This window comes from Lycorma delicatula, chromosome 5 (assembly GCF_047948215.1).
Source record: "Lycorma delicatula isolate Av1 chromosome 5, ASM4794821v1, whole genome shotgun sequence".
Lineage (NCBI taxonomy): Eukaryota > Metazoa > Arthropoda > Insecta > Hemiptera > Fulgoridae > Lycorma > Lycorma delicatula.
In genome coordinates, this window is record NC_134459.1 from 94,571,576 (window position 1) to 94,584,098 (window position 12,523).

A 12,523-nucleotide genomic window follows, 5' to 3' on the forward strand; every position below is an offset into this window, starting at 1 on the left:
AAAATCTTGTTATCATAAATTATAAATTTAACAAAATATTTGTACATTTTTAAAGGTTATTTTTATAAAAGAATTTGTTAATTTACCTTCCCATATTTTGCCATTAGCTATAAGATTTGTAGCAACTAATTTGATAGTACTTTGTGCTGCACCAGTTGATTGAATTGTTGCAATAAGGCATGCTCTAAAAAAAAGAGAACAATTTTTGACCCAAGTAAAAAGAAAATATATAAGTACTGAAAAAATTTTCATATTAAACATTAAAAATATGAGGAGAATATGTTACAAACTAACAAAAAAATACAGATGGTGTTTAATAGATTATGTCATTGTACTTGTAGAAAGGATAAACATACTATTTTTATTATGAGAGGAGATGAAGTTCGTATGATGTTTTTTGGCCGGATGCTTGACTTGTAAATGATCACAGTGGTCTTCATAAATACAAATTTTTTAGTTAAATCTTATTTTTTTTAGTTCTTTCAAGTAGTGTAACTTATGCAGATTTCGAAGTCGAGAGTCCTAAGGTTCAAATCCTAGTAAAAGCAATTATTTTTATATGGATTTGAATACTAGGTTGTGGATACCGGTGTTGTTTGGTGGTTGGGTTTCAATTAATCACACATCTCAGGGCTGGCTGGCTTGAGACTATACAAGACTAACTACACTTCATTTACATTCATCCTCTAAAGTAATACCTTACGATGGTTCCGAAGGCTAAACAGACAAAAATAAAGTGTAATTTATGTTGTCACTAAAATATTTAAGAAAATGAGGCTGAGAAAAATTTTCTACATTTCTGAATCCATTCATTTTAAGAGCAATTAAAAACAATTTGTTGTGTAGTTTATGAGAACAGATGTATACATAGTGCATTGTGTTTACTTTATTTGAAATCAACAGAATATAAAATATATGTACATTGAAATGATTTTTGAAAACTGATGTCATGTAACATTTTTAGAAGAAGTGCATGTAAGGGTGCATATATCATTTTGATTTACACCAATAAAATATATATATATATATGAAGCATGAATGTAAACAAAGATGAATTCATTTAAATTTTTACAAATCCTTTATTTAAATTTGTCTTGTGATTCCTTTTTTTCTGCTTGATGACACATTTTGGGAACAAGATGTCATTCATACCAGGTGCAAATGTTAGTACACTATTGTTCATTGTGGTGATAAAGGAAAAATATTAAAATAAAAAAAATTATCATAAAATACATTGAAACATATTACTGTTCAAGTAGATGAGGCAGATGTATGAATGTTCTGTTTGGTGGATTTGAGTAGACTAATGTTCAAATGTTTGTGTACAATCAACGGATGTTCTGACTAAAATTACAAATAATAGTATTTGAAAGGAAGATTGTTATTAAGTAATTTTTTTTTTATAATTTTTTATGGTTTATACATTTATAACTCCTGATGGCATTTGTATACTGTCTTTTATTACAAAAATTGTATAGGAATAACATTTCAGAAAAGCTATTATAAATATTTCGAGTTAAAACAAACATGCAGAAATCTATAGAGTATTGGTCAGGAATTAATAAAATTACATGCAGTGATTGTAATAAATCTATCAGTCAAACAGGAAGAAATTCACAGATAGATTTAAAGAACATTTAAACCAATGCATTCAATATAATATATTTAATAAATATTAATGAAATCACAGTAGTTTTTCTTAAATGTTTTATGCCCATAAGCTTTTGTGGTAAAAATCAATACATGAATACTATTTAAAAAACAAAGTGTTTCAAAAATAAAAATTACTGTACTTAATGATCATTTAGCTTTTAAATCTAGCACTTTCAATAACGTTATAATGCAAATGCAACTTCAGTTGAAACATATCCAAAATAAATTCTGAGTGAACATTTTAATATTATCTGTTAAAACCATTGTATAGTTCACATCTGCCAAAATCTACTTGAATAATGTACAGGGTGCGGCAGAACCAACTAAGAGGTTAGGAGAGGTCAATGCTCTGACAGTGGTGGAGGTAACTAGATGCATGTGGTCTCCCTCTGTTCCGTCGGTGACCCCATTTCAGTAGCAAACATGATTTGGACTGAAGCACATTGTGGCATATTTTGAAAGCATCCGATCTGTGATCACAATGCAAAGAGCTTTTCAACATTCTGTGCAACAATGACGTTCCTAATGTGAACACAAACCGATACTGGGTTAGGCAGTTTGAGGAAACTGGCAGCACACTAAAAAGAGGTACACATGGCTGATCCAGGTCCATTTGAACACCAGAAAATGTGCAGCTGGTGAGAGCAGTAATCGAGCAATCACCAAGATGATGTACTTGGAGGCATGTTGTTGCCTTGAGGATGTCAGACCACAGTTTGAGGAGTATTCTGCATTTCAATTTGAATTTTCAACCCTTCAAAATAATAATGTCTCAATGAGCCCAGTAGACTATGCCAACTGCCAAAATCTGTGTGAGCAAATGCTTGCACAGATCACTTCTGAGGTAGCTTTCTTCAGTACCGACAAGACACATTTTCACCACAGTGGGTCTGTGAATTAGCAAAATTTCCACTAAGCTGAATATAACCACCAAATTATTCATGAAAGACCATTACATTCCCCTAAACTGTGTGGTGTGCCATATAACAATTTGACATGATAGGTCTGTACTTCTTTGAGGAGGACAGCATGACTGTGACCATGAATTCTGAATGTTATGTCTCAATGTTGCTGCTACTGGCCACCATCTTGAGGGAATTATTTTCAAACTTAATGATTATTAAATGATATGTACTGCTAATTTAGAAAATAAACACATTTTTCTTTATATACCTCGATTACGTTTTTATAACTCTCAAAACTACTTAATCGGTTCTGCCACACTCTGTATTACAATAATAACTGAATAGTAAGTGTTTACATGTGTATTTATGTATTTTAATATTCCATCTTCATCACCACAACCTACAATAATAATAATAATAGATATATTTGCATCTGATGATGGAAATCTGTTTTCAAAAGATGTCATCAGACTGAGAAAACAAGTTACAAGATAGATTTAAATAAAATAATTAAAATTGTTTGAAAAGACAATAATCTGCATTCACATGGCAATAGCAGTAATTTTATAGGCATCTAGGCATCAATACACTCTGTAAGTCCAATTAAACTAGTTGTTCTGTGATTAGCAGATCTCACTCAGTTTTGCTGAAGAAGAAAGCAGTAAGCAGTCAACATATAATTTTAAAGCCTATTAAATCATATCATAAATATCTTCTATAACCAATCAATTCAAACAATGGCTCTAACAAAACAATTAGTAATGTGATTTAAATCAAAATAAAATTTTATATCCTATTTATCTTACATACTATCCACATACAAATAACAAATAATTGTACAAAAGATATAATTGTACCTTTTCAAGTATATTTATTGAATAATTTAGTAGAAATAATTTATTTATTTTAACTTCAATTATATTTATAACTAAAGTATTGCAATTGTAAAGCTATTTGTGATGCAAGTTTTCCCTCTCCTTTTGCATATTTAAGCATTTACACCCACTCACAAAACTGAGCATGTTTGTATGTAGAGCTTGTTGCAAACCATAAGTTTGTCCTTGTTGGTGTTTCCATACAAACAACACATTTTTGGCGGTGGGGGTATGCATTCATTCAATTTTTCACTGTTTGTTACTATGTTTGTATGAGTGTGTGTATAAAACATAAGTTTTTTTCACAAACATAAGTTTGTGTTTTTCACAAAACATAAGTTTTATGAAAACTTATTCAGGTATGTGGTATGTGTAGGTAACTTATTATTACAGGTTGTGTTTTGTTTATAAAAATTGTTGTCATTGTTACGATTTTTTAATTTTTACATTTTCTGTTGAAACAGATTGTGTTTCTTTAGATTACAATAGATTTAACACAGGGTAGTATTTATAATTCCATTTTATTACCAAGAAAGGTAAAACTAGTGGAGTATACAAGAAAAAATTGGGGAGGTTGTAAATTTAACCATAATCAGATGAGAGAAGTCGTGATTAATGTTTTTAATTTTATGCACAAGGTGGACTGATCCTTTTCAAAGAAGTTCAGAAACATGTTGCTCAAACTACGGGAATTTCACTCAGTATTGTTCAAAAAAATTTTTAAATGAAACAGAAGTTTATCCCAATAAAGACTTTAGCACTCCTAAAAAAAAATTGTAATGCTAAAAAAACTAAAATGTCTACGGATAACTTTGATAAAAGCGTCATTTGGTGAACAAGTATAATTTTCACATTGATAAAAGTGAACATATTGTTATTCAATTGCAATACCTATAAAAGAGAAAATCAATTTTCAACGAAGCCTTTCGTCTTTATATTGCATTATCAAAGACATGGGGTTCAAATGGGAAAAAAACTATGAACAGAAAATTTACAATTTGACTGCAGTTCAGATGCATGTTATGGTACGAAACACTATCTATGATTGAAGATTGAGTTAGGGGGAAGATTAGGAATTAATTTTTGTTCTACCCAGTGCTCGTAATTAACAGAATTCATATAGTCATGGTAATCTCCTGTTTTGGTAATATGTTTAAAATTAAGAAGCACGTTCTTGACAAAACCATTTTCGGGATCAGGATGAACTATGCAAACACGCTTGCCTTCAGAGATTGGAACAGCAAGGCTGCAGTCAGGGCAATACCACACTATATTTGGTTTGGAATCACTGGCATGTTCATAGGATTCATCAGTGTATCTTTTGGTGATTGTATCCTTTAATAGCTCTTAAGTAATGTGCTCTCAGTACTAGAGAATTTTTACTAAAAAAAGTTTCTAGTAATCTAAAAAAATGATGTACTTGCTCTCTTTCTTTACATGACACGCTGGGAATAAAACAAATTGGTGAGTATCATTAATGTTTCACTTTGTTCAGAACTTGAATATACAGGATAAAATGAAAAGAGTAATAGATAAACAAAAAATGCAAAAATAAAACTATACAACAGTACACTAATATATTTACAATGCAAGCATTTTATGGGTGAGTGTATGTGTATGTGCATACAAGTATTAATACTAAATATTTTAATAAGCAGTTATAAAAATGCTTATTGCACATATTATTTTTTTTAAATTCCTATGCATCTTGATTTTTTAATAACTTATTATTTACAAATAAAACAGTTACTTTATAGCATCTGTATAATAATTGGAATTATCCAAGTCAGTTTCAAGAAGTAACTGTACAGCTTTATCCATTTCACCAAGAAGAATCAAACGTTCAACTACTTTCTGTGTGTGCTGATAGTCACCCCGTCTCCATTCATACACACCTACTCGTTCAAGTTGATGTCTCTGAAAATCAGAAACAGTTCAATTTTAATAATTAAAATATTCTGTAACCTGAACATATCAGTTCATGCAGTATACTTGTATCTTTGAGGGCAGTTACAATAATCTATGAAATATAAAAACAATGATAAATATAAATTTTTCTGTTCTAAGTTTGTTATTGAAGAGGGCATTGCTCACGTTTTTAGTGATTATGGTTGACGGTTGTGTTGGTAAATAGTTGAGTTGTATGTGTGTGTTAGATGGCAGGTGTGTGTTTTGGTAGAAAAGTTATGTCTTATGGCCATATCTTCATGATTGTTGTGCGCTTGTCTTGTGTTAGCTTGATTGTATGAATGTGTGTGGTACATCTTAGTACCTGTCAGGTGTGATTTTTTTCTGGATGTTTTTCTCCTTTAGGTATTTGTGGTTTGCAGTGTATGCGTGTTGCGGTCTGGTATGGAAGATGTTTGCTTGTGGAGATCGAATGTATGTGTAGGAGCTTACACCCTCTCCTGAAGTAATGCTTTATTAGCGGTTTCCCAGGAGGTAGGGTCGCCAGTGGAGGAAGTTTAGTCAGTAAGTGCGCAGGAATAAATACGTATTTTCTGTAACAGCTTGTTGAACCTGTTAGTGAGTACACTGCTTTAGCGCCAATAAATGGGGTTCCTCCACCTCAAAAAAAAAAAAAAAGTTTCTTATTGATAAGTTAAATAATATTAGACAAATCTGCACTAATACAAATTTACATAAAGATAAGATTTTTTTCAAATAAAATGTAATTTATGTGATTCTATATCAATTCAGACAAGTATCAGCAGTATTTTTTTTAATAAAAAAAATAATCTACCATAGAATCCCATGATAAAGACCTTAAATAGCTTTATAAATGATAACAAATTATCAATTAATACGCAGCTCTAAGCAAGTAACAACGTATATAATACAAAAATGAACAAAACCATAGAAAATTAATAATAATAATTAGTTAAGGACATAATTAGTAATGCTAATTAACATTAAAAATTATGACTAAAATTTTATTTAATATATGATTGTACCACTCAAGCACTCATATCAAGTCAATATTATATATAATTCAATCAATATGTCTTTAGGAATAATAGGTATTAATGTTGATTAATGTGAGCAAGATGTAAATACCAGTATCTCCTTAAAACTTGATGGTTCTTCAACAACTGCAAGTCTCAGGGTGCAGTACTCTGGAAATAAGGTAAAATTGCAACATCAGTCACATTCAGTGAACTGGTTCACCAAAATCATACATGAAAAAAGTCAGGAGACTGATTTTTGCAGGGAAATTTAAAGTGTTCAAAGTGGCAGTCCTGAATTCATACAAGTACCCAATGTGTTGTCTAATTCCTGTGTTTATTTCAAGTTGATTGTTGTAATTATTCAGTTCCATGTCTCGTTTCCTTCTTATTGATGGTACACAAACTAACTGTTTCCTCTTCTTATTTCTTAAAAGCATATAAATTTGTTATTCCAATTGTTGAGTTCACCAGCTGATTTTTATGATATATTACATTTTATTTACTGTATTGTTAGTATAAATCATTCTTTCATATGTGTAACTTAACTATTAATCAAATATAAATACATTAATCATGATTCTAATGAAAACACTAATTAATTAACAAGTATGCTATTAAAACTTAATATAATGTGATATAAAGGATATCCTATCTAAATATGTTATAATCTACAAGGTATATTCAGAAAATAAGAGCCATTTGGTCATTAAAAAACATTAACTTGTGAGAAAAGGTTTTTATTTACAGATTTAGTTTACTACATACCTACTTCACTTTTCTACATAATCGCCATTCAGTTCTAAGCACTTTTCAAATGATGTACCAGTTTCTTTAACCCCTCTGCATAGAAGTTTGCCACCTGGGAATTGAACCAGTTGACAATGGCAGTCTTGCGTTCCTCATCGTTTTCAAACTGTTGTCCACCAAGCCACTTTTTCAAATGCAAGAAGAGGAATTAGTCGCTAGGTGCAAGGTCTGGACTATATGATCAAAAAGTTCCCAAAGAAAATCTTGAATCTTCTTCTTGGTTAAGGCAGTGGTGTGAGGACGCATGTTGTCGTGAAGGAGGATTACGCCGGACAACAGTTTCCCGCGTCATTGATTTTGGATCGCATGTCTTAGTTTAAAGAACGTTTCACAGTACACATCAGCCGTAATTGTTGATCCACATTCCATGAAATCAACCAAAATGAAGCCCTTTTCATCTCAAAAAACATTAGCCAATATTTTTTGACTCGTGTACGAAGATTGCTTAAACTTTTCAGTTTTGGGGAACTTGAATGGTGCCACTGCATTGACTGCTGTTTCAATTCTGTATAGGTGTAGGATATCCACGTCTTGTCGCCCGTAACAATGTGGGAAAATAAATCATCTCAATCTTGTCAATAGCAGTCCAAAAACACTCATCTACTGCACATTCTTTGCTCTTTGTGTTGGTCAATGAGCATTTTCAGTACCCACCTTGCACACAATTTGTGATAGCCAAGCTTTTCTGTGATAATTATGCAGTTAGAGGTGCATCCAACATGCAGAAATTCATCAGCCAGAGCACTAATCAATAATTGCCGATCACATCGCAGTTTTCGCTTCACTTGTTTAACGATTTCATCAATCTGTATACTGGGCCTGTCACTCTGCTCTTTATCATGCACATTTGTGCGGCCATTTTTAAATTCTTGACACCATTGTCTAACCTTTCCGTTACTCATTTCTGAAGGTCCATATACAAGGCACAACTCCAAATGAATTTCAGCAGCTGAAGATCCTTTTACCCAAAAACTGAATCATAGCTTGCGTGCACTTCACAACTGGCAGGAGAAACGATTGTCACAGACACTGCGATCTGCATTCACCGGCAGGCAAACATTTACTGAATCAAAACAGCAACTGCAGTGGCTTTGAAAATAGCCGATAGATGCCCTACATGCGTGAAAGTATGTTCAGAGCCGCTAATATTTAAATACAAGTTGATGGCCCTTACTTTATGAATACGCCTCGTATATATAAATATGTGATAATCTATATGCTAAATAAACATATTGAACAGACTAACAATGATTTAATTAGAAATATAAATGATCCAGTACCGTAAAGGTTCAGAATAATTAAAGGTGCAATAAGCATAGTTATTTGAACAGTAGTCATCGAGTGTCAGTAATCATTTGCCTAAAGTGTGTTGGCTAATCACCTCCATGGGAAAAAATACCATGTTACACAATTCAGTTTTGTGTCCATTTAAAAAAATCTTCTGAAATGTAACATTTTTAAAGAAGCATTCAATGAAGAGAATGGAAGACATGGCAAGAGTGGGTTGACTGGCATGTCGATTAATAATGTTTGTTATGGTGAAGCAAGCAATATTATTGGAGAAATCATCATATTGGTGAAGGGCAGTTGGGGGAACTGTTATAAATCTCAAAAAGCAGTGCACACAATTCTGAGTGAGCAGATGCATATGAAATACAGTGTGTATTGTTGGGTTTCACAGCTCCTAATGCTTGATCAAATGCTGAATCTCATATTCGTCTGCAAAAAATTGCTGGCTTGCTACAAGGAAGGAACATGCTTTTTGCATAATCTGGTAACCACTAACAAGTCTTGGATGTTCCATTATGACCCAAGATGAAAAATAAAGCTCCCAGTAGCAGTCAACTTCAACACCTCTGAAAAAAGCAAAAGCTGCACACAGTGCAGTTAAAGTCATGAAGATCACTTTTTTGATAATGAAGGATTTATTTCCCAATATCAGGTAGGTACTTGATGACCTACAGGCACAGGGATGACTGTAAATGCTATCAAGTACATCAATGTGCTGAAGATAATGCTGATTCACTTTAAAAAAAAATATGACCTGAAACAAATTTAAGAACTTCTGCCACATCATGATAATGTGTGTCCCTGTTTCTCAGATAATCCACAAATTTTTTAATGAAAAAGACTAAAACTGTTCTCAACCACTGTACAGCCCAGATCTATGTTCATGCGACTTCTGGCTGTTTCCAGAGGTGAAGAAGGATCTGAAAGGAGAAAATTTACTATGAATCTAAAGGTCATAAAAGCCAAGGAGGTGAAATGCAAAGTGCTTTAGAAAGATGGCCTGGATTTCGTGTTTGAAAAGTGGATCAAGAACTGGAAGCATTGTATTGCACTTAAAGGAGACTATTTTGAAGAGAAACATGTAAAAGTAAATTCAGAATAAAAAATCTTTTGAATTACAGTTGTGTGTTTAATTTTTGGTTCGCCCTCATATATTGGCTGGAGTTCATTGCAAACTATTGTTATTTTCAACAGATAATGACCATATACATCAGTGCCATTTCAAATAGAAAAAATTATTTTAATTACAATTATAAACTGAATCCTTGAAACCTGATGGTTATGCAATATCTGAAATCTCAAAAGATAGCATCATTGAAAAGTGTGAAGTGATGTTAAAATGCCAATGACCAAACCTAAAATGAAATGGTTTTCACAGATATAAAGAACTGAGAACAGTAAAACAATAAGATTCATCCCTTGCAATTTAAAGAATCTCCAACTCCTGAAACTTCTCTATGGAGCAGCATCCTGGAAGATGAAGGATGTAAAGTATAGGTAAACTCCAACAGGTAAACAAACACTTAATAAACCAGTGCCTATAGATCAATCAACAATGCTGTTATCAAATTTCATTCCTGCTATCAATGTTTATTAAACTGCAGTAGTTGATGATCCTTACAATTTACAAAACAGGAAGTTACAATAAAAGAAAGTAGCATCAAATGTTTAACAGAAAAAATAAGCCACAGATGAAATAAAACTGGCATAAAAAACAAAAAGTTAAAAACTGTTCTTTTTCCTTGCTAACATGTTCTCTAATTTACCTGTTTAACCTTTTCCCATCATAATGATCCGCGGTTGATTAGCGCTCAGCGAAAATATGTTGGTATCTGATTGCCTCCCTTCATAGTCTTATGCTACCCTCTTGTGAAAAAATTTCAAAAAATTACAGTATATTAAAGAGATTTAATAGATTCTGACAAAAAAAAACCGGTTACGATTGGATATTTTTTATTCCTGTAACAATAAAAAAATTGAAACAGTATAAAAATTACGATAATTTAATTTAATTGCAGAAATTTTTGCGCATTTCTACCGCGCTTTTTAATAGCAATTTTTTTTTTTTTTTGCTGTGTTTATGAAACATAGTTTTCTGATTTTAAAAATAATACTTTCAAGCAAATCGGTTGAAAATTGGGCAAAATATGATGAAAAACCCGTGTCATAAATCACACATTAGTAACACATGTTAGTATAAGTGAAAGCAGATTCAGAAAACTATGTTTTATAAAAATTCCCACCACTCAAAAGGCTATTCAGAATGACAAAAAAAACATTTTTACTGTATACTGTTATTCATTACAAATCAATATGTGTTACATGTTTACCGATATCATTTGTCAGAAAAGATATTTATAGACCTCAAGTAAAAGTGACGTATTTATGACCACAAATTCCTTCTTTTTTTTTGTGTCCCATATATCATAATTTATTATGTGTTTCAATACATCGATATGTTGCTAGTAAGATAAGCTATTTTTGTAAATAATAAATAAATCCGTAATCCTCATAGCAATTATAATACACAAGTCACACACACACATATACACAAGCACATTTCTGAGAAAAAATGGTCATATTCTTTCTAGTCTAAATAAAACATTTTACATTGTATAAACGTCGTTCAAATTGTGTAATAAAACTGATTCTTTTGTGAATATAAAAAAAAAATAACTGACTTAGATCCCATATAAAATGATTTTGTAACAGCGTTTTAAAACTGATGCCGCCATACATAACCAGTTCCAAGGCTACATGATGTGAAAAGGTTAATTAATTTTAAAAAAAGATTTGTCTAGTTGTTCAAATAACTAAAACTAGAAATACTGACTAATTGCTGCCTATTACTGTATTACCTATTGCCTAATTTACAAGTTACTTATTGCCTAATTATTTAAATAGATAATCTTAAAACAGAAATAATTCAAAATAATAATGATAAAAAAAATCTGATTTAGAAAAATGGAAAAACTAAAATTGAGATATCCTACAAACTTCACCAACATATTCTTCAGCTCAAAATGTTTTTAATAAAAATGCAAATTTAAGGCATTACATGTTAATTGTGCCAGAACGCTGTGTATATGAGTGCTTAACTTCCATAATTAAAACTGAAATTAAAAGTTTTTTAGATAAATTAAAAGTTTTTTTAGATAAATGAGAAAATTCTCTAAAAGCTTTTAGGAGCAAAAATGATAAATGGAGAAAAGAAAACGAGACCCAATGAAGATAATTACCAAAACCTGTAAAAAGTTTCACATGAAATTAAAAAGAGAAAAATCATTTTATATGGACATCTAAATAGAATGAATTTTGAAAGACCATTGTACAAGAAAACTGGAAACCAATGAATTAATCTTACAAGATATCTATTCAAAAAATAACCTTAATTTTTCTAAAAATAATTTTATTGAGCATTTTCAGTATTATAATAAATCTCCTTTAAAATATTCTCCTTCCTGTTATCTATGCTTTTCCCAGCATCCCTTCCTTTGAGAAGTAGTTCTTTAATGCACTTTTCATGAAAACAGCTTACAGGGCATCCAGCAAATTTTATTTATGAGCTCTGTTGTTTCAAATCTCTGTCCTTTTAATGTAAATTTTAATTCTCAAAATAAACAAAAATCAGCCAGACTAGATCAGATGAGTACAATGGGTGGGGGGATGATACTGAAAGAATTGTTTTACTAAACTCATGAACTAGCAGTGATCCGTGGGTTGGTACACTGTAATGTTGAAGGAACTATAAGTTATCATCATGACTGAGACTTTGTCTCCACATCCATCCATGCCTCTTCACTCATTATGATAGTGAAAAAGAAGGCTTAATCATCTTTTGCACAATTAAAAAGTTCCTGACAGATCACTACATAACTATCTTTTTGCTTCTGTACCAAAAATTTCAGAACAAACTTGGTGGTGACACAATGCATTCTGTATGAATACATTCTTTTTTTTTCTGTTTAGTTTACAGAACCACTGTAAGGTATTATTTCAGAGTATGATATATATGAATGCAAATGAAATGTAGTCTTGTACAGTC

General features: G+C 31.4%; 1 protein-coding gene across 1 annotated transcript in view; it reads right to left on the reverse strand.

The window, feature by feature from the left end:
• Positions 1 to 12,523, reverse strand: part of LOC142325216 (WD repeat-containing protein 11-like) — a 114,926-nt gene that overhangs the window by 15,406 nt on the left and 86,997 nt on the right. Inside the window, exons 21-22 of the mRNA XM_075366679.1 lie at positions 5,184 to 5,350; positions 87 to 184 (exon numbers count right to left, since the gene is read on the reverse strand). Coding sequence (XP_075222794.1) covers positions 87 to 184; positions 5,184 to 5,350 — 265 coding nt within the window. The remainder of the gene's footprint in view (positions 1 to 86; positions 185 to 5,183; positions 5,351 to 12,523) is intronic.